This window comes from Balaenoptera ricei, chromosome 3, assembly GCF_028023285.1.
Source record: "Balaenoptera ricei isolate mBalRic1 chromosome 3, mBalRic1.hap2, whole genome shotgun sequence".
NCBI lineage: Eukaryota > Metazoa > Chordata > Mammalia > Artiodactyla > Balaenopteridae > Balaenoptera > Balaenoptera ricei.
Genome location: NC_082641.1, coordinates 92,425,749 through 92,452,085, shown reverse-complemented (window position 1 = coordinate 92,452,085; position 26,337 = coordinate 92,425,749). Strand labels below are relative to the sequence as shown.

At 36.6% G+C, this 26,337-nt stretch overlaps 1 protein-coding gene across 6 annotated transcripts in view; it reads left to right on the top strand.

Moving 5' to 3' along the window:
• The window catches only part of APC (APC regulator of WNT signaling pathway), a 136,536-nt gene that overhangs the window by 70,465 nt on the left and 39,734 nt on the right, over positions 1–26,337 (top strand). For all 6 annotated transcript variants that reach the window (XM_059916885.1, XM_059916884.1, XM_059916882.1 and 3 more), the window contains 2 exons: positions 1,347–1,460; positions 11,522–11,605. In XM_059916885.1, the coding sequence (XP_059772868.1) occupies positions 1,347–1,460; positions 11,522–11,605 (198 nt within the window). The remainder of the gene's footprint in view (positions 1–1,346; positions 1,461–11,521; positions 11,606–26,337) is intronic.

The window sequence follows — 26,337 nt, the reverse complement described above, 5'->3', positions numbered from 1 at the left end:
TCCCTGACCAGGGATCGAACCCAGGCCCTCAGCAATGAAAGCACAGAGTCCTAACCTCTGGGCCACCACGGAATTCCACACATGCAGCTTTTTATTGGGCATGTAGAGCATGAAAAATCTACAACACTTCCTTACTCCCGTCATGGCCCATTATAACTGTGTTACCTGTCATTTTGTCTAATCATATTTTTAGCCTTTATCATCTCTTGGAGCATGTCTTTGCAAGTTTATTTACCTTGTCCTTTTCATCCTTTTTTATGCCTAGCAGTTACCACAGTACCTGAAATTTTAGTTAAAGGGCAAATAAAATTTTGAATGAATTAACACCCACTCTGTGAAGAAGTACTTTTTTTGGTTTGTTTCAACTTGGGTTCACAATTGGATTTTTACCAAAAAGTTTGTGTTGTCTCACAATTAATGATTGTATTATATAAAAGCTTTTTCTTATTCTATTTTCTTCTTTTTACAAATGGAAAAGTTCTCTCTGTTTAGTCTACATGTATACAACAGTCCGTACCTAAAATTCAGGTATAAATTTAAGGATGATGGACCTGATTCTTGATTATTCTGTGTTGTCCACATTACTATTACTATCTGGTTTTTAATAATTCAAAGTAGTACCTTTTCAGAGCAGAAGGATTATAAGGTGACTGAAGATAGGCTTACCCTAACTGGACCGATTATATATTTTATTTTATTTATTTATAAAATTTATTTATTTATTTATTTATTTATAAAATTGATTGATTGATTGATTGATTGATTGCTGCATTGGGTCCTCGTTGCTGCACGCAGGCTTTCTCTAGTTCTGGCAGCAGGGTCTACTCTTTGGTGCGCAGCCTTCTCATTGTGGTGGCTTCTCTTGTTGCAGAGCACGGGCTCTAGGCGCGCAGGCTTCAGTAGTTGTGGCACGCAGGCTCAGTAGTTGTGGCACACAGGCTCAGTAGTTGTGGCACACAGGCTTAGTTGCTCCGCAGCATGTGGGATCTTCCTGGACCAGGGCTCAAACCCTTGTCCCCTGCATTGGCAGGCAGATTCTTAACCACTGTGCCACTAGGAAAGTCCCCAATTATTATATTTTAAATGAAAGAGTACAGTTTAATTAAAGCTGTTTGTGACTATGGGGCAATAAAAGTGTTTCAACTCTGCATTTCACATCAGAGACCCAGTCTGAGCCTAGCACTTATAATCAAGTTTTAGGAGTCCTTGGAGTAAAAATTAATTTTCTCATGCACAGTAACTTACATATTTGCTTATTCATTTTCTTTATTGGTACTCATATGCTTTTTTATTTTTACTGATAAACACACAAGATATTAACATTTCCATTTTATTTGTGGTTTTAGTTTTCCTTACAAACAGATATGACCAGAAGGCAATTGGAATATGAAGCAAGGCAAATCAGAGTTGCAATGGAAGAACAACTGGGTACTTGCCAGGATATGGAAAAACGAGCACAGGTAACTTATTTATTATTAAACTATGAAACAGCACTGGCTAGAGATCTATTAAGAATCTAATGAGGGCTTCCCTGGTGGCGCAGTGGTTGAGAATCTGCCTGCCAATGCAGGGGACATGGGTTCGACCCCTGGTCTGGGAAGATCCCACATGCCACGGAGCAACTGGGCCCGTGAGCCACAATTACTGAGCCTGCGCGTCTGGAGCCTGTGCTCCGCAACAAGAGAGGCCGCGATGGTGAGAGGCCCGCGCACCGCGATGAAGAGTGGTCCCCACTTGCCGCAACTAGAGAAAGCCCTCACACAGAAACGAAGACTCAACACAGTCATAAATAAATAAATAAAAGAACGTGAATTTCTTTAAAAAAAAAAAAAAAAAAGAATCTAATGAATTACAGCTCTGTTACCATTGATTAAATTTTATTATTAGACATATGTTAAAGTCTGTCTTTACTTTGACACTAGTTCAAAGTAAGAATAATTTACCATGACCCTGATACCAAAACCAGACAAAGATGTCACAAAAAAAGAAAACTACACACCAATATCACTGATGAACATAGATGCAAAAATCCTCAACAAAATACTAGCAAACAGAATCCAACAACACATTAAAAGGATCATACACCATGATCAAGTGGGGTTTATCCCAGGAATGCAAGGATTCTTCAATATATGCAAATCAATCAATGTGATACACCATATTAACAAACTGAAGGAGAAAAACCATATGATCATCTCAATAGATGCAGAGAAAGCTTTTGACAAAATTCAACACCCATTTATGATAAAAACCCTCCAGAAAGTTGGCATAGAGGGAACTTACCTCAACATAATAAAGGCCATATATGACAAACCCACAGCCAACATCGTCCTCAATGGTGAAAAAGTGAAACCATTTCCACTAAAATCAGGAACAAGACAAGGTTGCCCACTCTCACCACTATTATTCAACATAGTTTTGGAAGTTTTAGCCACAGCAATCAGAGAAGAAAAAGAAATAAAAGGAATCCAAATCAGAAAAGAAGAAGTAAAGCTGTCACTGTTTGCAGATGACATGATACTATACATAGAGAATCCTAAAGATGCTACCAGAAAACTACTAGAGCTAATCAATGAATTTGGTAAAGTAGCAGAATACAAAATTAATGCACAGAAATCTCTTGCATTCCTATACACTAATGATGAAAAATCTGAAAGTGAAATGAAGGAAACACTCCCATTTACCACTGCAACAAAAAGAATAAAATACCTAGGAATAAATCTACCTAAGGAGACAAAAGACCTGTATGCAGAAATTATAAGACACTGATGAAAGAAATTAAAGATGATACAAACAGATGGAGAGATATACCATGTTCTTGGATTGGAAGAATCAACATTGTGAAAATGACTCTACTACCCAAAGCAATCTACAGATTCAGTGCAATCCCTATCAAACTACCACTGGCATTTTTCACAGAACTAGAACAAAAAATTTCACAATTTGTATGGAAACACAAAAGACCCTGAATAGCCAAAGCAATCTTGAGAAAGAAAAACGGAGCTGGAGGAATCAGGTTCCCAGACTTCAGACTACTACAAAGCAACAGTAATTAAGAAAGTATGGTACTGGCACAAAAACAGAAATATAGATCAATGGAACAGGATAGAAAGCCCAGAGATAAACCCATGCACATATGGTCACCTTATCTTTGATAAAGGAGGCAAGAATATACAGTGGAGAAAAGACAGCCTCTTCAGTAAGTGGTGCTGGGAAAACTGGACAGCTACATGTAAAAGAATGAAATTAGAACACTCCCTAACACCATGCACAAAAATAAACTCAAAATGGATTAAAGACCTAAACGTAAGGCCAGACACACTACGAAACTCTTAGAGGAAAACATAGGGAGAACACTCTATGACCTAAATCACAGCAAGATCCTTTTTGACCCACCCACCTCCTAGAGAAATGGAAATAAAAACAAAAATAAACAAATGGGACCTAATGAAACTTCAAAGCTTTTGCACAGCAAAGGAAACCATAAACAAGACGAAAAGACAACCCTCAGAGTGGGAGAAAATATTTGCAAATGAAGCAACTGACAAAGGATTAATCTCCAAAATTTACAAGTAGCTCATGCAGCTCAATATCAAAAAAACAAACAACCCAATCCAAAAATGAGCAGAAGACCTAAATAGACATTTCTCCAAAGAAGATATACAGATTGCCAACAAACACATGAAAGAATGCTCAACATCATTAGACAAATGCAAATCAAAACTACAATGTGATATCATCTCACACCGGTCAGAATTGCCATCATCAAAAAATCTACAAACAGTAAATGCTGGAGAGGGTGTGGAGAAAAGGGAACCGTCTTGCACTGTTGGTGGGAATGTAAATTGATACAGCCACTATGGAGAACAGTATGGAGGTTCCTTAAAAAACTAAGAATAGAACTACCATACGACCTAGCAATCCCACTACTGGGCATATACCCTGAGAAAACCATAATTCAAAAAGAGTCATGTACCACAGTGTTCATTGCAGCTCTATTTACAATAGCCAGGACATGGAAGCATTCTAAGTGTCCAATGACAGATGAATGGATAAAGAAGATGTGGCATGTATATACAATGGAATACTACTCAGCCATAAAAAGAAACGAAATTGAGTTATTTGTAGTCAGGTGGATGGACCTAGAGTCTGTCATACAAAGTGAAGTAAGTCAGAAAGAGAAAAACAAATACTGTATGCTAACACACATATATGGAATTTTAAAAAAATGGTTCTGAAGAACCTAGGGGCAAGACGGGAATAAAGACACAGACCTACTAGAGAATGGACTTGAGGATATGGGGAGGGGGAAGGGTAATCTGGGACAAAGTGAGAGAGTGGCATGGACTTATATACACTACCAAATGTAAAATAGATAGCTAGTTGGAAGCAGCTGCATAGCACAGGGAGATCAGCTCGGCACTTGTGACCACCTAGAGGGGTGGGATAGGGAGTAAGGGAGGGAGACGCAAGAGGGAGGGGATATGAGGATATATGTATATGTATAGCTGATTCACTTTGTTATAAAGCAGAAACTAACACACCATTGTAAAGCAATTTTACTCCAATAAAAACGTTAAAAAAAAAAAGAATAATTTACCGTGGCTGCTGGGCAACATAACCAGTGTTCAAATAATTCTCGCTTCATATTTCATTTCCCTGATACTGTTCTGCTATGCCTTGGAATTATGAGGGAAGAAGAATTAGATGCTGATCTTCTGTAGCTGATAGCTAGTTTCTGTTAGCTATTTGTTAGTAATTGTCCACAGTACATCTTTCCCTCCTAACTCTCTACTTGAGTGACTCAACATGTAAGACTAGAATGGCCAGCTAATGGACATGGGGAAGTGGATCCCAGGAAGACCTGAAGCCATGAGAAAAAAATGTGGGATCTCATTTGCAAGGAGAAAAGATGGATAAAAATTCCAAATAAAATAAGAATAGAGTAAAAGTTTTTTAAGGAATAATTATGTATCAGAAACCAGAAGGCAACTTTATATTAACTTGAATAGAGAAATAATAAGATTATTACCATTGCACTCATTAATATGGTTGGGTGCTTGCTGTCATCACTATTATTTAACTGTGTTTGGAGGCTCCACTAATTCAGTTAGAAAGAAAATAAGTTGTTTAAATACTACACTATTTTCCAGCTAGAAGGGAAGGGACCAAATAATTGTCTTTTGTAAATTATATGGTTGTTTGCCTAGAAAAGCCGTAGAGAAGAGTCAAAAAATATTTCAGCTAATGAGAGAATTGAGTAAGGTGGCTGGAGTTAAGGTACATTACTAAAATTAGTAGGTTTTCTCTAGTAGCAATAGCTACCACTTGGAAATGGAAGATGGGGTAGGAGGACCTGTTTACAATAACAGGACACTTTAAAATACCTAGAGCATACCCACATGAAGAAAAATATAAAATTGCTAAAGGATGCAAAATGTGGCCTTAAAAATAGAGGAGCCTGTGCTGCTGTCTGTGTTGTATTTGGGGTATCTGGTTGCAGTGTCCCCTACATACCTGACCCCAGGGAATCGCGGAAGAGGGGCGGACCCTGATGGTAAGGGTGGTGCAGGGTCTGGAGGGGTGGAGCGTGTGGTCAGGCCACCCAAGATGGCTGTTGTCTTGCTCTCTGTACGTCCCCAGCTCGACCAGTGCCTGCTTCACCTACACCCCACTCACATGACTGACCTTCCTGCACGCTTGCCCCAGGCCCCAGCTAGTGATTGTTCTCATCAAAGGGGCGGTGAGGGACGTCCCCCTCTGCTAGTTTCTGCTGGCTTCCCTGGTAACTAATGAGCCAGCCTGAGGTAATTCTCCCTATAACTAGCAAATCTCCCCTTCCACCGGGAGGGAAACCCGCTGCCATGTCCTGCCCGCTGTCCGCTGCACATGGCGGGGTGTCACTCCGGGACCTTGCTTCAGGTGTGTAAGATCCCCCATCCATTAAACCATTGATGTCTCTGTTGCTGAAAACAATAAATAAATAAAGAAGCCTAGGTGAGAAGACTTTATTAATATCCTTTAAAATGTTGATATATAATACAATTCCAGTCATAACCTTAAATTTTTTTTGGAGCCCGGAAAAGTGATTCTAAAGTTTGCAAAGTAAAAATTTCCAAAAATATTTAAGAAAATTATGAGTGAGGATTTACCTTACCATTTGTTAAAACTTACTGTAAAGGTGTAGTAATCACAGTATGATAGCACAGGTATAGATGTAGGCAAATAGAACAGAACAGAAACTAGAAAAAGATATAAGAAAACATGGAATCTTTTAATGATAAAAGTTATAAATTTGGGGGAAAATGTTAAATAACTCAATAAATGCATAGGTATAACTAGGAACCTGTTTGGTAGAAGAGAAATTGAATTAGATCCCTAACTCACATCTTGTACATGAACAATTATAGGTGGATTAAATATCTAAATGTAAAAAATAAACATAAAATTAATAGAAAATATAGGACAAGAGAGATCTTAATTAAGAATGGAAACTCAAAAGCAATAAAGGCGGGGTGGGAAACAGGATATATTTCATAAAAATTTAAAACATTCATCCTGCAGAAAATAAACTAAAGGAAAATATTTGTACACATAAGGGGAAAAGGTTAATATCCCTGTACTATAAGAATTCCTACAAACAGTAAGAAAAAGACAACTCTTTTTATATGGGCAGAGGATGTAATCATTCAATTTATTGAAAAGAAAATGCAAATGACCAGTAAAACATACAAATGACTGGCGAACAATTTAGGGAAAGTTGAAACAAAATCCACTCTTGCCCATGCGTGTGTGAGTTAGTCTCTATCTCTGTTAACAGTTTGGTTATTTATTTATTCTCTCCATTATTTGTTCAACACATATTTGCACCTAGTATGGTGGTCCCTGCTCTCCTCTATGTGTAAATTTTTCACTGTTAAAACAACTCTGGGGGGCTTCCCTGGTGGCTCAGTGGTTGAGAATCTGCCTGCCAATGCAGGGGACACGGGTTCGAGCCCTGGTCTGGTAAGATCCCACATGCCGCGGAGCAGCTGGGCCCGTGAGCCACAACTGAGCCTGCGCGTCTGGAGCCTGTGCTCCGCAACAAGAGAGGCCGCGATAGTGAGAGGCCCGCGCACCGCGATGAAGAGTGGCCCCCGCTTGCCGCGACTGGAGAAAGCCCTCGCACAGAAACGAAGACCCAACACAGCCATAAATAAAGTAAATTAATTAAAAAAAAACAAAAAAACAACTCTGATAAACATACTTATTCATATCCTATAAACACGTGCAACAGTTTCTCTAGGTCAAGAGTCAGCAGTCTTTTTCTTAAAGGGCTGTATGGTAAATATTGTAGACTTTGTGGCCATCTGCCTTTGTAGCAAGAAGGCAACCATAGGTGACAATATATAAGCAGATGGCCATGGCTGTGTTTCAGTAAAACTTAATTCATACATACAGATGGCTAGCAAGCCCTAATTTGCTGACCTCTGCTCTAGGGTATATACCTAAAAGCGTAATTGCTGGTCATAAGGTATGAGTGTTTTGAATAGTGTGTGCCAAATTGCACTCAAAATGATTTTATCAGTTTACATTTCTCCTAGTCGTATGTGAGAATTCCTGTTTCTTTTACCTGATTTTTTCAGCAATTGTGAGTCACATTTTATAATTAACAAACAATGGGCATTTGAAACATTATCTTGTCATTTAGTTTGTACTTCCATGAGTACTACTGAAGCTGATTATCTTTTCATGTATTCATTAGATTTTCTTTTTGTCATTTTTCCATATCCTTTGCCCATTTTCTATTATGTTAAATGTCTTATTCTTATGTATTTGAGAGATATTTTAATATCCTCTAGATACCAATCTGTTATACATAATGTATATCACAACCCCTTCCTGCCAAATAATTTACCTACTTTAGCTTCATAACAAAAATTATTTTTTGTTATGAAGCTAAATTAATTGTATTGCCATATTTGTGTTTTCTTTGATCTATTTATACATCTTTTCCTATCCTTAAAGATACCCTTGTATTTTTTTCTAATAGTTTTAATGTTTTATTTTTACAATTAGGTCTTTAATTCATCTCAAATTTGCTATTAAATGTTTTGGAGGTAGGAATCTAATTATATATATATATACACACACATGATTTTTATATCAATGTATATACAATTAATATATATTATATGCAATATAATTTCTATTATTGAATAAATATATATTACTAATGATTATATAATATATAATTAATCATGTATACACACACATACATATACATAACACAGATACACACAGATCGATGCATATTTATGTTGTTTAACTAAATTTCCCATGATCACTTACTGGATGTGCCACTGTTTCCGCATGGATTGGTAATGCTGTCTCTGGCATCTGAGAAGTTTGTATTTGCTGGATATTTGTAGACTCTATTCCATTAGTCTGTTTTAACTTCTCTGTCCCTGTGCTGATAACCACATTTGTTTTATTTGCTATAGCTTTATTAATCTTGGTACCTAGTAGGGTGAGTCCTTCTTACTTTTGATTGTAAAAATGTGTTTATATTCTGTTTTGTTACTCATCTAATTCAAGGAAAAGCCTTATGGGCTTTTGATTAGAATTACATTGAATTTATAATTAATTTGAGGAGAATTTATATCTTTACAATATAAGGATTGGTTCTTGGTTGAAAGGGTGACTCTGGAGCCAGTCCTCCTGGGTTCTAATTCCCTACCTGTCACTTATCAGCACTGTGATCTTGGGTAAACTCTCTGTCTCAGTTTTCCCATTGGTAAAATACAAATAATGATTCCCTGTAAAATGTGAGGATTAAATGAGTTAATATATGTAAAACACTTGGAATCCAGCAAACAGAAAAGACTCAGGAAATATTAGGTATTGTTATTAATTTTTTATCTCTGTGTTCATTTAGGTCTTATTTTATGTCCTTCGAAAAAGTTTTGTAATATTCTTCATAAAACTCTTACACATCTTTTTTTTTACATTTATTTCTAGATATCTTACAGTTTTTGTTGCGTTGTGAATGGGATTTTCTTTAATTACATTACTAAGTTTGATTTGTTATGTGTCCAGCAGTCTTCCTGAACTCTTTTAGTAGATTGTCTCAGTAGTTTAAGATTTTCTTGGATTTTCCATTTAAACTGTTATTTTGTTTGCAAGTAATGACAACTTTGTCTTTTCCAGTCCTTTTTTTCTCTTTGTATTAAATAAGAACTCTAATACATCTTTGAATAAAAAGCAGTGATAATTGGTCTTCTTCATCTTCTCTTGGCTCTAAAAGGAATCCTTCTGAAATTTCACCATTAAGTATGTTGTTTACTCAAGGTTTTTGATACCATTTATCAAGTTAAGGAATTTACCTTCTATTCCTAATTTGTTGAGAGTTGTCCTGAATTCATATTGAACTGTATTACTATATGATTTTTTTAAATCAGTTTTGCAAAAGTCATACCATCTCCATATGCCTGAACAAGTAAGCATTTTTTGTTAAACATAATTTCATAAATATTCAAGATTGTCATATAGAGAATGGAAACAAATACTACTGGCTTCTTCCATTTTCATGTTGAGTAACAGAAGCACAAAGGTTGTTGTGTCAGAAATCATCAAGGCACAGACTTGACTTCAGAATTTAGTGACCTAATAGCAATACAGAAATGTAGTTCTGTGGAGAGGAGTATTAGATATGATTTCCTTTTTTCATCATCTGAATATTAAAAATTTTGACTTAGGACTTTATTGGTGAAGGGGAGCTAGTTACATAGAGAGAGGAGAACAATAAAATATTACAAAGCCACTAATTGTGTGTAGTTTCATTGCTTATGTAATGGCAGGAAGTATTTACCATCTGATGTAGAGGTGATCACTCATCTTTGCAGTCTCTTTAGAAAGCTACCAAAAGCACAGGTATTTCTTCTTCAGCATGTTTTCATGATGAAAATTGGATGTGGTAAAATTTCTTAATTAAAGAGTATTATTTACCTTAGGTTCACTATTTTCAGAATTATGATATAGGATCAGCACAGTTGTAGTGTTACAAAGGAAGGAAAGAAGGGAGGGAGGGAGGAAGGAAGGATTCTTTTTTGGTGAGCGCAACTTTTTCGAGCTTTTCTGTGTTTGTTTATCATAACATTGGAAAATAGCAACAATAATCATTTTTACTATGGCAATAAAATCGTAAGGACATTGTATTTAAGCAAAATTAGATATGCTCAAAGGGTAAGTTTTGTATGTAAGTTTTATAACTATATATACTTAAAGCTATTTGTTACAGTACCTTTTTTAAAAATATTTTATTTATTTATTTATTTATTTATTTTTATATTTATTTTTGGCTGTGTTGGGTCTTCGTTTCTGTGCGAGGGCTTCCTCTAGTTGCAGCAAGCGGGGGCCACTCTTCATCGCGGTGCGTGGGCCTCTTCACTATCGCGGCCTCTCTTGTTGCGGAGCACAGGCTCCAGACGCGCAGGCTCAGTAGCTGTGGCTCACGGGCCCTGTTGCTCCGCGGCATGTGGTATCCTCCCAGACCAGGGCTCGAACCCGTGTCCCCTGCATTAGCAGGCAGACTCTCAACCACTGCGCCACCAGGGAAGCCCTGTTACAGTACTTTTATTATTTATCTATTGAGGTATACATGCTCAGAAATCTTTTATTGATGGGTGCATAATCATAAAAGTTTGGAAATGACTCCATCTAGCTTCTAACACTTTTTTCCCCATTGAAACAATTACTCTTAATAATACAATTTTTTTATACCAATATTAGGATGTTAACTATAGAATTATTACAGAAGATGTTACAACACTGGCAGTACTTGTTTTTAAAACATATACTTGAAAACACTTTTCCCACATTTTTTCAGTTCCACATTGTTTGATCTGTAGTTACTGCTTTGTGTTCACTTGAAGGTCTCAGGATATGGGCAGAACAGTAGCTCTTACCATCATTGTGATCTTAGTGTTGGGAATAAAAATAATGTTTAGCTGCAGTAGGTATTTGGGAAAGCTAAATCTGAAAGGTACCACTGACTTGTAATGAGAATAACTTTGGGGAAGATTATTCTTACTGTTTAAAGCCTGATGTTTATTAAAACAAATCAGCTGCTCTTTCCCTTTACAGGTATACCATGCTTTGTATAAATCCATTACACTGTACTGACATCTGGATTAATATAGAAGATTAAATTCAGATGTAATTTTCTCTTTGTTGAAGTAGTTTTTGAGACTAGCTTTTAAATACCAATTTCACACTATATGCATCATACAATTTGATATATGACTTATATATTTACAGTTTCCCTAAGTAGATCTAGAGATCTGTTGTATAAAGTTAGATTTATTAAAAAATTGAACTGATCCTAATATGTCATCAGTGTATGAATATATATACATATCTAATTCTTATATAAGAGTGATTTGGTATAACCCTAAGCTGTTAAATGGTAACCATAGTACGGTTATTTAAACTAATGTTTTTAATAAAAATAGATCTAATTTGGTTACTTATTTTATTTTAGCGAAGAATAACCAGAATTCAACAAATAGAGAAGGACATACTTCGTATACGACAGCTTTTACAGTCCCAAGCAACAGAAGCAGAGGTTAGTAAATTGTCTCTTTTGTTTGCAGACATAAATATAGGTAGTTATTCTAAGAAGAGGAAATAGGTATAATTAACGTGGCATCATCAAAATAGGTGTTCTTCTAAAGAATTGAGACAATAAGTTTTTTCATTAAATTAAATAGATTTCAAAAACCTTTACTACTTTGGTTTCTTCATAACTTTAAGGCAGTTAAAATTTGTAGAGCCATAAATACAGATACTTTACTTCAGTTATCTGTTTTCATATAATCAGATAACTAACTTAATTTGGCTACTAACGATTTGTAAATAAGCTATCTCTTTGTATGTAATCCATAGTAAAAATTGATCATACACATATATCTATGCTTACTCTACAAACTCCATTAAAATGACAGTAAAAGGATAAAATGAAAAATCACAAATACCAGGGGAGGTGACATCAATAAAATTTGGGGAGCTGGAAAGCAGATAAACAAATTACTCTTCTGGCATATGGTAGAGAGTTGACCCCTGAGTCAGCAGTAGCAACCCATTTTACACTGTGGAGTCCTACAAGGTTCCAGAATTGGTTACACCTGGATGTGCTACCTCTGGATGTGAGGATTAAGAAAGAGGTTAAAAGCAAGAGGATGACTGAAAGTTTAAGAAGCCGGTGGAGCCTCCAGAACCTCTCTTCAACTCTGCATGGCTAAGTGACTGCTACTTTCCAGTCTCAGCAAAAGCTGAGAGATTTATTCTGGAAAAGGTAAAACAAAGGGTCTTTGGATAAGGGTAATCCTAGTATAGTTGACGTTGGGAGGGAGGTATCATACTAAAAACTGAAATCAGTGAAAATTTCCTTACTGAATGCTGAAACCCTCATTGGCATCCAGGTTTATAATACAGGCAAGTTTCTAGAAGCAACTTCTCTAAGAAGTGTGACTAACCCAGGAAGAGAGACCTACAGGTACTGACACTGGCGGATTCCTCAATAAAACATCCCAGCTAGACCACCCTACTGGATGGCTACAGCTGACAGACTCCAACCTTTAGGCATAGAGCTTCATAGGCAGTCCATTCCTAAATATGGCTAGACAGCTAAAGACCACCAGACATTTTAAGAAAGTTTCTAATAAAAAAGATTTAATGAAAATAAAGACTATGCAAGAGGAAGAAAACTTAAGAAAAATAGAACTAACATTAATATTCTCAAGATAAAAGATAATGCATCCATAAAGTGAGAAAATGATGGTATACAAAAGGAACATTCAGAGAATTTAAAAAAGAGTTCTTGGGAATTAAAATTGTAATAGTAGAAATGAAAATCTCAACAGAAAGGTTAAAATAAAAGATAAATTTCTCAGAAAGTAGAACAAAAGAATAATGCAATGGAAAATAGAAAAGATAAGAAAGTCAGAGAATCATTCTAGGAGGGTTCGATATCCGAATAAAAAGGGGGTTCCAGAAAGAGAATGGAGAAACTAGAGGAAGGAAATCATAAAAATAAATTAAAATTCCCCAGAACTGAAGGGCATAGTGTTCCAAGTAAAATGGTCTTTCCAGTATCCAGTGCCACAGATGAAAATCCCACACTAGGCACATCATGATGAAATTTCATCTCACTGGGAATAAAGAGAAAATCTTAAAACCTTGTAGAGAAGGAGAAGAAAACAAATTTCGCACAAAGAAACAGGAATACAAATGTATTTAGGTATATAAACAGCACACTAGAAGCTGGGAAGTAGAGTAGCAATTTCTTAAAACTTCTGAAAGATTATCTTCAGCTATGTTCCCAAACCAGTTCTCTGACACCACTAGTTGTCCTACAGTTCAAATCAGTTCTGACACTACCCAGACTTAGCGTAGACCCTACATTTAAGGGTGAAGTCATTCACAAGACTGCCCTCACTTCAGGTACCAGGCAAGTTTCAGGTGTCCCAAACCACCTGCACTCTGCCCAGCTTGTTATAAATCCTACCCAAGTGGGTGTATTACACTACAGTTCAATTCTGACACTAACTACTAGGAGGGAGCCTAGACCTTACAGGTTAAGGGCAGAGCCCTTCACAAGACTACTCCCACTTCAGATGCCAAGCCTCCCATGCTTCTGCAAATTTGGGGTATCCTACAACAACCTTAGGTTTGATAATTCACTACAGTGACTCAGAACTCAGTAAAAGTACTACACTTATGATTACAGTTTTATTATAAAGGATGCAGATCAGGAACAGCCGAGTGAGACATGTAAGGCAGGACCTAGAGAAGGTGAGGGTGGAGGATGCAGAGCTTCTATGATCTCTCATGGAATCTGGACACATCACTCTCCCAGGGCATCTTTGTGTTCACCAAGCAGGAAGCTGCATTGAGCTTCAGTGTCCAGAGTTTTTATTGGGGTTTCATTATGTAGGCATGCTTGATTAAACAAGTGGCTACATGATTGAACTCAGTTTCCAGCACCCTTCCCATCCCTGGAGGTCAGTCTTGACTAGTTCAACCCTCTAGTCATGTGGTTGGCCTTTCAGGTGACCAGCACCCATCCTGAAGCTATCTAGGGATCCCCCATGGGTCACCTCATCTGCATGGCAAACTCAGGAAATTCCAAGGGTTTTTGAAGCTCTGTGCAAAGAACAAAGGGACAAAGACCAGATATATATATTTTTTATTATACCACACGAGCCTGTAAATTTATCTCTAGTCAACTGCCTATTAAATTTGAGAGTAGAATGCATTTTCAGATAGTCAAAGTATCAAAAATATGTATTTCTCTATACTGTTTTCTGGAAGCTATTAGAGGATATAGTTAAAATGAGAAGGTAAAGCAAGAAAAATGAAGATTTGGGATCCAAGACATAAAGAATACAATACAAGAGAAAGACATGAAAGACTCCCCAGAATGAAGATGAAGGGAGATTCTGAGACTAATGATAGAGAACGTAACGAGTCCCTATTGGCACAGTTGAGAAGATTCTGGGAGAGATGAGTCTAAGAAGATGAAATCAGTAGACTACTTAATGTTTTTGAATTTATTGAAAGGAAAAGAAATTTACACAGTAGCAGAGAAACTGAGGGTGTCACAAGTACACAGAACACCAAATAAACAAAACAAAAAAAAGATAATCTTACTCCATGGACAACAGGAAGTTGTAAAGGAAAGAATCATAGTATACCACCTGTACTCATGACTATAATTTAATAGTCAAAATAATGCAAATAGTAAACAATTTATCTAACTATAAAATGTAAATTGGACAAATAGAGGAACAGGATGAGTATGGTGTGTTAAGGGTGGAATATTGATAAAAGGGAAATCAGTCCTCATTTTACATAATAGGAAATCAGTAAATGAGGCATTAAACTAAGAAAAGCAGAACCTAGCAACACAAGCAGGTTATTTAGAGATAGAGAGGTGAGTTCCAAAATAAAAATAAAAATCCTCTGAAGGAGATGAAAATGTTTGCCTTAAGATAACAGGAAATGGGACAGAGCAAGCAAGTGTGAAAGACCACTGTTCATTGTCACAAGGCTTTAGAACTAATTATTATTTCAACTATGTGTAACTATGATAGAAATAAAGCATTTAAAAGAGCCAAGGCTATCGTTTAGAAGATATTTATACTTATCTTCCTCTATAATCTGGATTGGCTTAATAATTATACCTTGATGATGATGATTAGTAAAGAACTTAAGAGGAGCTTAGAGAAAGCAAAAACGTTGGTAGCAGTATATCCTAGGAAAAGTCATGTTTAATATACTATCAGTGAGTAACAAGAAGACCAAGCAGTGGAAGTAAGAGGAAGGTACTATCTCAGTGGAACACAAATACTGTATATTTATACATGCTAGAAACTGAATGTTACTGAGACTTGTGCGTATTTGTCAGCTCTGCAGCTGAAATTTGGTTTTGATCACCATATAGAAGGATGGGGGTGTAAAAGACCATCCCCTCACCTGTCTGTTTATAGCCAGCGAATTTGGGCACTTCTCACCTTGTTTATAGGTAAATAATAAGAAAACCTACATGGGACTTAAGTGAACTATTGCTGAATAAGTTTCGGAGAAGCATGTGGGAGGCTCAGAGAAAATAAATTTTCAGGAAATTATTTGCTTCTTTAGTCAACTGCAGGAAGACCTGTCTCTGTGCAACAGGAGCAAAAGAAAAGCTGAATAAAAATCCACATTGAACAATAAACAACAGAATTGTTGCTAGGAAAAATTGGCTCAGTATTTGGGGACAGATTTGAGACACATCAGTGGAAAGTTTCTAATGTGCAGCCAGATTCAGACTCACATTCCAGATCATGAAGAAAGAAGAGACTGCAAAGAGTGAAACATCAGCTTAGTGCTGTTTTCTAAATATAATTCCTAAAAACACAATGAAGCATTTATTGAAATTTTTAAATGTTTATGATACACAAAATAGTATGTACACTTTGATCCCATTTTTTAAAAGATATACACAAACATAGTGTATCAGAAATGGTATGAAAAGGCAGATAACCATTGTTAATACCTCCTTGTTTTTCTGGCTTAGCCAGTTGTTTTGTAATTTTTTTATACTAACTATGTACAGTTTTTATAATGAGAGAAAACTTTTGTATACAAAACAGATTTGTCATGTTCTGTCATGGCCAGCACGTATTTTCCACCCGTGGAAAATTTGATCAAATAATGAACAGTTCTGTTTCGAGCCCAAAACAGTGCAGGCACGTTTATACACAGGGAAGACAACTGTTTCTAATGTTAAAAGTACAATTTTTGAAAGTGTAGAGTCCTTTTTAAGACTATTTTCATCCATGCTTGTCATTTTAAATATCTTTGGATTCAGTACATCTAAATTTGAAATATGTAGAAACATGTATTTGCTAAATAGGCAGTTTAAGTACAGTGTAATAGTCATATTGCTCAAAGTAGTTTAACCTGGCTGTCCTAAGTCAATATAAACCAAATATTTGTAATATAAAGAATAAATGTCCTTTTTGCAATGTTGACTCTTAGGAACTTTAAAAAATAACCCAAAAAAACAGTATCTCTGCTTCTTTTTCAGTGTCATTGGCATTGCTGTATGTGGCATTCTGGTTATTATGACCCCTTTTGGCTTTCCAGTGTAGTTTATCTGTGTTTTGGTGTTTTTTGTTTGTTTTTTTTTTATACAGCAGGTTCTTATTAGTCATCAATTTATACACATCAGTGTATACATGTCAATCCCAATCGCGCAATTCATCACACCACCACCCCCACCACCCCCACAGTTTTCCCCCCTTGGTGTCCATACATTTGTTCTCTACATGGGTGTCTCAACTTCTGCCCTGCAAACTGGTTCATCTGTACCATTTTTCTAGGTTCCATAATATGCGTTAATATACGATATTTGTTTTTCTCTTTCTGACTTACTTCACTCTGTATGACAGTCTCTAGATCCATCCACGTCTCAACAAATGACCCAATTTCGTTCCTTTTTATGGCTGAGTAATACTCCATTGTATATATGTACCACATCTTCTTTATCCATTCATCTGTCGATGGGCATTTAGGTTGCTTCCATGATCTGGCTATTGTAAATAGTGCTGCAGTGAACATTGGGGTGCATATGTCTTTTTGAATTATGGTTTTCTCTGGGTATATGCCCAGTAGTGGGATTGCTGGGTCATATGGTAATTCTCTTTTCAGTTTTTTAAGGAAGCTCCATATTGTTCTCCACAGTGGCTGTATCAATTTACATTCCCACCAACAGTGCAAGAGGGTTCCCTTTTCTCCACACCCTCTCCAGCCCTTGTTGTTTGTAGATTTTCTGATGATGCCCGTTCTAACTGGTGTGAGGTGATACCTCATTGTAGTTTTGATTTGCATTTCTCTAGTAATTAGTGATGTTGAGCAGCTTTTCATGTACTTCTTGGCCATCTGTATGTCTTCTTTGGAGAAATGTCTATTTAGGCCTTCTGCCCATTTTTGGATTGGGTTGTTTGTTTTTTTTAACATTGAGCTGCATGAGCTGTTTATGTATTTTGGAGATTAATCCTTTGTCCATTGATTTGTTTGCAAATCTTTTCTCCCATTCTGACGGTTGTCTTTTCGTCTTGTTTATGGTTTCCTTTGCTGTGCAAAAGGTTTTAAGTTTCATTAGGTCCCATTTGTTTATTTTTGTTTCTATTTCCATTACTCTGGGAGGTGGATCAAAAAAGATCTTGCTGTGATTTATGTCAAAGAGTGTTCTTCCTATGTTTTCCTCTAAGAGTTTTAGAGTGTCTGGTCTTACATTTAGGTCTCTAATCCATTTTGAGTTTATTTTTGTGTGTGGTGTTAGGAAGTGTTCTAATTTTATTCTTTTACATGTAGCTGTCCAGTTTTCCCAGCACCACTTATCGAAGAGACTGTCTTTTCTCCATTGTATATCCTTGCCTCCTTTGTCATAGATTAATTGACCATAGGTGCATGGGTTTATCTCTGGGCTTTCTATCCTGTTCCATTGATCTATATTTCTATTTTTGTGCCACTACCATATTGTCTTGGTTACTGTAGCTTTGTAGTATAGTCTGAAGTCGGGGAGTCTGATTCCTCCAGCTCCATTTTTTTCGCTCAAGACTGCTTTGGCTATTCGGGGTCTTTTGTGTCTTCATAAAAATTTTAAGATTTTTGTTCTAGTTCCGTAAAAAATGCCATCGGTAATTTAGGGATAGGGATTGCATTGAATCTGTAGATTGCTTTGAGTAGTATAGTCATTCTCACAATATTGATTCTTCTAATCCAAGAACATGGTATATCTCTCCATCTGTTGGTATCATCTTTAATTTCTTTCATCAGTGTCATAATTTTCTGCATACAGGTCTTCTGTCTCCCTAGGTAGGTTTATTCCAAGGTATTTTATTCTTTTTGTTGCAGTGGTAAATGGGAGTGTTTCCTTCATTTCTCTTTCAGATTTTTCATCATTAGTGTATAGGAATGCAAGAGATTTCTGTGCATTAATTTTGTATCCTGCAGCTTTACCAAATTCATTGATTAGCTCTAGTAGTTCTCTGGAAGCATCTTTAAGATTCTCTATGTATAGTATCATGTCATCTGCAAACAGTGACAGCTTTAATTTTTCTTTTCCAATTTGTATTCCTTTTATTTTTCTTCTCTGATTGCTGTGGCTAGGACTTCCAAAACTATGTTGAATAATAGTGGTGAGAGTGGACGTCCTTGTCTTGTTCCTGATCTTAGAGGAAATGCTTTCAGTTTTTCACCATTGAGAACGATGTTTGCTGTGGGTTTGTCATATATGGCCTTTATTATGTTGAGGTAGGTTCCCTCTATGCCCACTTTCTGGAGAGTTTTTATCATAAATGGGTGTTGAATTTTGTCAAAAGCTTTTTCTGCATCTATTGAGATGATCATATGGTTTTTCTCCTTCAATTTGTTAATATGGTGTATCACATTGATTGATTTGCATATATTGAAGAATCCTTGCATCCCTGGGGTAAATCCCACTTGATCATGGTGTATGATCCTTTTAATGTGTTGTTGGATTCTGTTTGCTAGTATTTTGTTGAGGGTTTTTGCATCCACATTCATCAGTGATATTGGTCTGTAATTTTCTTTTTTTGTAATATCTTTGTCTGGTTTTGGTATCAGGGTGATGGTGGCCTCATAGAATGAGTTTGGGAGTGTTCCTTCCTCTGCAATCTTTTGGAAGAGTTTGAGAAGGATGGGTGTTAGCTCTTCTCTAGATGTTTGATAGAATTCACCTGTGAAGCCATCTGGTCTTGGACTTTTGTTTGTTGGAAGATTTTTAGTCACAGTTTCAATTTCATTACTTGTGATTGGTCTGTTCATATTTTCTACTTCTTCCTGGTTCAGTCTTGGAAGGTTATACCTTTCTAAGAATTTGTCCATTTCTTCCAGGTTGTCCATTTTATTGGCATAGAGTTGCCTGTAGTAGTCTCTTAGGATGCTTTGTATTTCTGCGGTGTCTGTTGTAACTTCTCCTTTTTCATTTCAAATTTTATTGATCTGAGTCCTCTCCCTCTTTTTCTTGATGAGTCTGGCTAATGGTTTATCAATTTTGTTTATCTACTCAGAGAACCAGCTCTTAGTTTTATTGATCTTTGCTATTGTTTTCTTTGTTTCTATTTCATTTATTTCTGCTCTGATCTTTATTTCTTTCCTTCTGCTAACTTTGGGTTTTGTTTGTTCTTCTTTCTCTAGTTTCTTTAGGTGTAAGGTTAGATTGTTTACTTGAGATTTTTCTTGTTTCTTTAGGTAGGCTTGTATAGCTATAGACTTCCCTCTTAGAACTGCTTTTGCTGCATCCCATAGGTTTTGGATCATCGTGTTTTTATTGTCATTTGTCTCTAGGTATTTTTTGATTTCCTCTTTGATTTCTTCAGTGATCTCTTGGTTATTTAGTAACGTATTGTTTAGCCTCCATGTGTTTGTGTTTTTAACGTTTTTTTCCCTGTAATTCATTTCTAATCTCATAGCGTTTTGGTCAGAAAAGATGCTTGATATGATTTTAATTTTCTTAAATTTACTGAGGCTTGATTTGTGACCCAAGATGTGATCTATCCTGGAGAATGTTCCGTGCACACTTGAGAAGAAAGTGTAATCTGCTGTTTTTGGATGGAATGTCCTATAAATATCAATTAAATCTATCTGGTCTATTGTGTCAGTTAAAGCTCGTGTTTCCTTATTAATTTTCTGTTTGGATGATCTGTCTGTTGGTGTAGGTGAGGTGTTAAAAGTCCCCCACTATTATTGTGTTACTGTTGATTTCCTCTTTTATAGCTTTTAGCAGTTGCCTTATGTATTGAGGTGCTCCTATGTTGGGTGCGTATATATTTATAATTGTTTTATCTTCTTCTTGGATTGATCCCTTGATCATTATGTAGTGTCCTTCCTTGTCTCTTGTAACATTCTTTATTTTAAAGTCTATTTTATCTGATACGAGTATTGCTACTCCAGCTTTCTTTTGATTTCCATTTGCGTGGAGTATCTTTTTCCATCCCCTCACTTTCAGTCTGTATGTGTCCTAGGTCTGAAGTGGGTCTCTTGTAGACAGCATATATATGGGTCTTGTTTTTGTATCCATTCAGCGAGCCTGTCTTTTGGTTAGAGCATTTAATTCATTCACATTTAAGGTAATTATCGATATGTATGTTCCTATGACCATTTTCTTAATTGTTTTGGGTTTGTTTTTGTAGGTCCTTTTGTTCTCTTGTGTTTCCCACTTAGAGAAGTTCCTTTAGCATTTGTTGTAGAGCTGGTTTGGTGGTGCTGAATTCTGTTAGCTTTTGCTTGCCTGTAAGGCTTTTGATTTCTCCGTCGAATCTGAATGAGATCCTTGCTGGGTAGAGTAACCTTGGTTTTAGGTTCTTCCCTTTCATCACTTTAAGTATATCATGCCACTTCCTTCTGGCTTGTAGAGTTTCTGCTGAGAAATCAGCTGTTAACCTTATGGGAGTTCCCTTGTATGTTATTTGTCGTTTTTCTCTTGCTGCTTTCAATAATTTTTCTTTGTCTTTAATTTTTGCCAATTTGATTACTGTGTGTCTTGGCGTGTTTCTCCTTCGTTTATCCTGTGTGGGACTCTCTGCGCTTCCTGAACTTGGGTGGCTATTTCCTTTCCCATGTTAGGGAAGTTTTCGACTATAATCTCTTCAAATATTTTTTCAGGTCCTTTCTCTCTCTCTTCTTCTGGGACCCCTATAATGCGAATGTTGTTGTGTTTAATGTTGTCCCAGAGGTCTCTTAGGCTGTCCTCATTTCTTTTCATTCGTTTTTCTTTATTCTGTTCTGCAGCAGTGAATTCCACCATTCTGTCTTCCAGGTTACTTATCTGTTTTTCTTCCTCAGTTATTCTGCTATTGATTCCTTCTAGTGTATTTTTCATTTCAGTTGTTGTATTGGTCATCTCTGTTTGTTTGTTCTTTAATTCTTCTAGGTCTTTGTTAAGCATTTCTGGCATCTTTTTGATTTTTGCCTCCATTCTTTATCGAAGGTCCTGGATCATCTTCAGTATCATTCTGAATTCTTTTTCTGGAAGACTGACTATCTCCACTTCATTTAGTTGTTTTTCTGGTGTTTTATCTTGTTCCTTCATCTGGTACATAGCCCTCTGCCTTTTCATCTTGTCTGTCTTTCTGTGGATGTGGTTTTTGTTCCACAGGCTGCAGAATTGTAGTTCTTCTTGCTTCTGCCGTCTGCCCTCTGGTGGATGAGGCTATCTAAGAGGCTTGTGCAGCTGTGTTTTTTTTTCCTTGATCGAACTTAACTACACTCTATTTTTTAAATTGTTTTTAAAGAGGCAGCTTTTGTTTTTATTGAGCAGCACTGTGTTGTTTTTTTTTTAATTTATTTATTTATTCATTTTTGGCTGCATTGGGTCTTTGTTGCTGCATGCGGGCTTTCTCTAGTTGTGGTGAGCAGGGGCTACTCTTTGTTGTGGTGCATCAGCTTCTCATTGCCGTGGCTTCTCTTGTTGTGGAGCACAGGGTCTAGGTGCATGGGCTTCAGTAGTTGTGGCTCGCAAGCTCTAGAGCGCAGGCTCAGTACTTGTGGCACGTGGGCTTAGTTCCGCGGCATGTGGGATCTTCCCAGACCAGGACTCGAACCCCTGTCTCCTGTGTTGACAGGCGGATTCTTAACCACTGTGCCCCCAGAGAAGCCCTGTATTTTCTTTTTTGATATTTTATGCTTTGAGTTTTTGCTGCTTTCTATCTTATTTAGTTATAGTTAGTTTTTATTCCCCCCATCTTTCTTATATTCTGATTATTGCTATTTGGCTGCATCAGCAGAGTTTTTTTCTATTTCTAAATCAGTATTCACATTTTTTCTATTTGATTGACTCCTTTATGTGTATGAAATAGCCCTCCTTATTCCATTTAATGCTCTTCACCTTGACTTTTATTTTGTTTGCTATTAGTATTACTGCACTGGCCTTCTTTGTGTCATCATTTGCTTGGTGTAACATATTCCCTGTCTGTATATTTCCAAATTTTACCAACTTTCTGGCCTCTGACAATTCCTTAAAAAATTGTCATTTGTTAATAGCAATTCTCATTTTCCAGCACAATTATAAGGTTATTGCAGGTTGGGGGCTTGTTTGTGTTTTTTGTATTTGTTCAAAATTTTATTTAGATCATTGGATTTGGGGTTGTCTACCACTGTGACCTAATCTAATTTTTGTTTCTTTTTGTTATAATAATGGTCATATCATTCATAGTCTAAAATGTTTACATTTATTCAGTGAATGAAAACTAAAAGAAGGTGTTATGTCTTATTCAAGAAAGAAAATTCTAATTTTGCTGTTTGATGTTTCTTTATTCCATTATTATCATTCTGCTAATATAGATCAGAGAGAGAAGCTTGAAAATACAGAAAACTGGGAATCAGATACTCATAAATTAGGTCACATACAGTGTAGACAAGAAAAGAAAAGATGTCTGCTAAATAATTTCTCTACCATGAAGCATCTTATAACATTGTCTTTGCCCTACCTGCCGACAACTCTGGTTTAGGGTCTAGATGTGGAACATAATTCAGATGATGTAATTATTACACATGATTCAAATCTCAAAAGTTCCAAAAGGATATGTGAGGCAACCAGTGCTGCCACTTTCTTATGTATCATTTCAGACAGGTTGTTTACTGGCAAACAGGTACATTTGGGGGCGGGGGGGGCTCAGACGGGTGCGAACTGTGAGGAGAATTATGGCACGGTTTAAAAATCTCTAGAAAATAGCCAGTGAGAAATATTTATTAAAATCCCATGCAGCTAGCACAGGGAGATCAGCTCGGTGCTTTGTGACCACCTAGAGGGGTGGGATAGGGAGGGTGGCAGGGAGGGAGATGCAAGAGGGAAGAGATATGGGAACATATGTATATGTATAACTGATTCACTTTGTTATAAAGCAGAAACTAACACACCATTGTAAAGCAATTATACTCCAATAAAGATGCTAAAAAAAAAAAAATCCCATGCAGAGTACTCTTACAACCCATTAATAAGGAGACAACCCCACTTACAAATGAGCAAAAGATTTGAATACACGTTTCACCAGAAAAATATATAGGAATGGCTAATAAACACATGAAAATATGCTGAACATCATTAGTCACTAGGGAAATGCAAGTTAAAACCACAATGAGATACCACTTCACACTCATTAGGGTGGCTGTAATCATAAAGAAAACAGTAAGCATTGGCAGAGTTATGGATAAATAGAAGCCGTCATACACTGCTGATGGGAATCTAAAATGGTTTGGCCACTTGAAAAGTGTGGCAGTCACCTAAAGTATTAAACGTACAATTATTATATGACACAGCAATTCCACTTCTAGGTATCTATCTAAGAGAAATGGAAACATGTCCACACAGAGACTTTCACTTGAATGTTCATGGCAGTATTATTCACAATAGCCCAAAAGTAGAAAAATGCAAATGTGTATCAATTGGTGAATTAATAAACAAAATGTGGTATACCCTTACAATGGAATACTGTTTGGCAATAAAAACGAACAAATTGATGACATATACTCTAACAGAGATGAACCTCAAAAACATTATACTAAATAAAAGTAGCTAGACACATAAGTCCACATATTCTGCTTATAATAAATGTACAGAAAAGACAAATTCATAAAGACAAAGTAGATTCATAGTTACCTGAGGCTGTGGGTGGGAATTGGGATTAACTATAAAGGGTTCTTTTAGAGCACAAGGGATCTTTTTAGAGTGATGAAAATGTTCTAAAACTGGAGTATTGTGATGCTTGGTAAGTTTATTAAAAATCATTGAGCTGTACACTTAAAGTGGGCCAATTTTGAGATATGTAAATACCTCAACAAAATTGTTTTGTTTTTTTAATTCTTTTAGTCCTAGGATAGAAAACTGGGGAAGGTGTCCAGCAACTATGGGAATAAGGAGACTAGATAGGATTATTCTTTCAAAGGAATCAGAAACAATCTCTCTGTTCTCAGTGTTAGCAGTAGTTTTAGATAGTGATCAAAGAACACAGACAGGCCTGTCGCCTAGGATCAATGAAAGAATAAAGGGAAGTAAATAAGTAAAGAAAATAAAGATAGTAAGTGTTAAATATTACTTTGTGCTCTAGAGTCAGACTGCTTGGGTTGTGATCCCAGCTCTGGCTCTGCCATTTACCAGGTATGTGACCTAAAGCCAGATACTTATCATCTGTGCCTCCTCAGTTTCTTCATGTGTAAAATGAGGATAATAATAGTACGTGCTTCGTAGAGTTGATGTAAGGATTAAATCAATAGATGCCAAGTGATTAGTGCATAACAAACATTAGATTTTTTTTTTAACTTCATTATTTTCATCATTATCACCATCATCAGTTGGGCCTGGCAGTCCTGCAGGCCTACTGTGTTTCTCTGGATCCCCCATTCTCTCTCTACTGGAAACGACTATTTCTGATGTCTACTAATCTTCATCCTTCTAATAATTTCATCTCCTCCTTCACAGAGAAAACAGTAGCTATCGTCAGAGCTCTCTCTCCTTCCTACCAGGAAGCATTCTGCCTTCCTTCCTGTGCTTTGGATTTTCAGCTCCTGCCTTCTCAGGAACTTAGTACTCTTACCTCGTTTCTCTCATATTTATCTTCTTTCTCTTCTGTAGCATCTTTTCATTGGCATTTAAACATGCTCAAGTCTTATCTTTAAAAACAGAAAATGAACTTTCCTCAATTCCACCTCTCCCTGCAACTGTTCTTCATCTGTCCCCTTCCCGTCCTCATTGTCTTTTCCTAATCTTCACTCCAAAGGTGTTTCTAGACTCCAAGTCTGTATTTCCTCCCCACCATTCACACACACCAGTCTAGTCTCTACTCTCATAGTTTCACTGAAATGGATCATTGATGACTTCCATATTGCTAATTGACATTTTCAGTCTTCATCTTCATATTTTCCACATTACTGAACACTGTTGCTTGAAATATTATACTCTTGGCATCTTTTTTGGTTCATACACATTCCTTAAGACATATTTCACTTTTCTGTTTATTTTCTCTCCCTCCCTGAGACCATCTTATTTATGCTTAGGGCTTCACTCACCATCTGTATGCTTTTGGCTCTCAAATTCATTTTTCTAGCCCTGAGCTCCAGACTCCTAAATCTGTGTACCTACTCTGCATCTCTACTTAGTTGTCTTAAAGTCACTTTAAATCCAACATATCCAAAGCATAATTAATGATCTTCTTCTCCTAAGTCCTCCTTATGAGCCCCACATCCTCCAAAATACCCTCATTCTCCTTTAGTATTACCTATCTCTGTGAATGGTACCATCATTATTCAGTCGTGTGAGCTAAAGAACACAGGAGTAATTCTTGACACCAGACCTCTTCCTCCACTCGCCATATCCAATCTATCATGCAGTCCTTCAGATTTACCTCTGTCTCCACTGCTTTCATCTCCATCACTGCTTCCCTAGGTGTAAAGTACCATTATCTAATACTTACTTTAAGACGTAGTCTCCAAACTGGTCGCTTCTCTTTCCTACCTACTTAGACCATTTTAAATTTGACTTAAAAAAATCAAAATACATGCACCTTTTCCCATTAGTATTACTGGTATTAGTTATGTGAGGGCAAGAGTGCCATCTGAGAATCACACTAAATTCAGTAAAATCAGTAAGTTTTTTGTTTTTGTTTTTGTTTTTACCATCTTTCTGTTCTACTCTTCACACTGTAGTTCTTTGATGTTCTAGAGCAAGCCATGTTTCCTCCCAGCCCAGGTTCTTTGCACATGGTCTTCTGTTTACCTAAAACCTTCACCTTC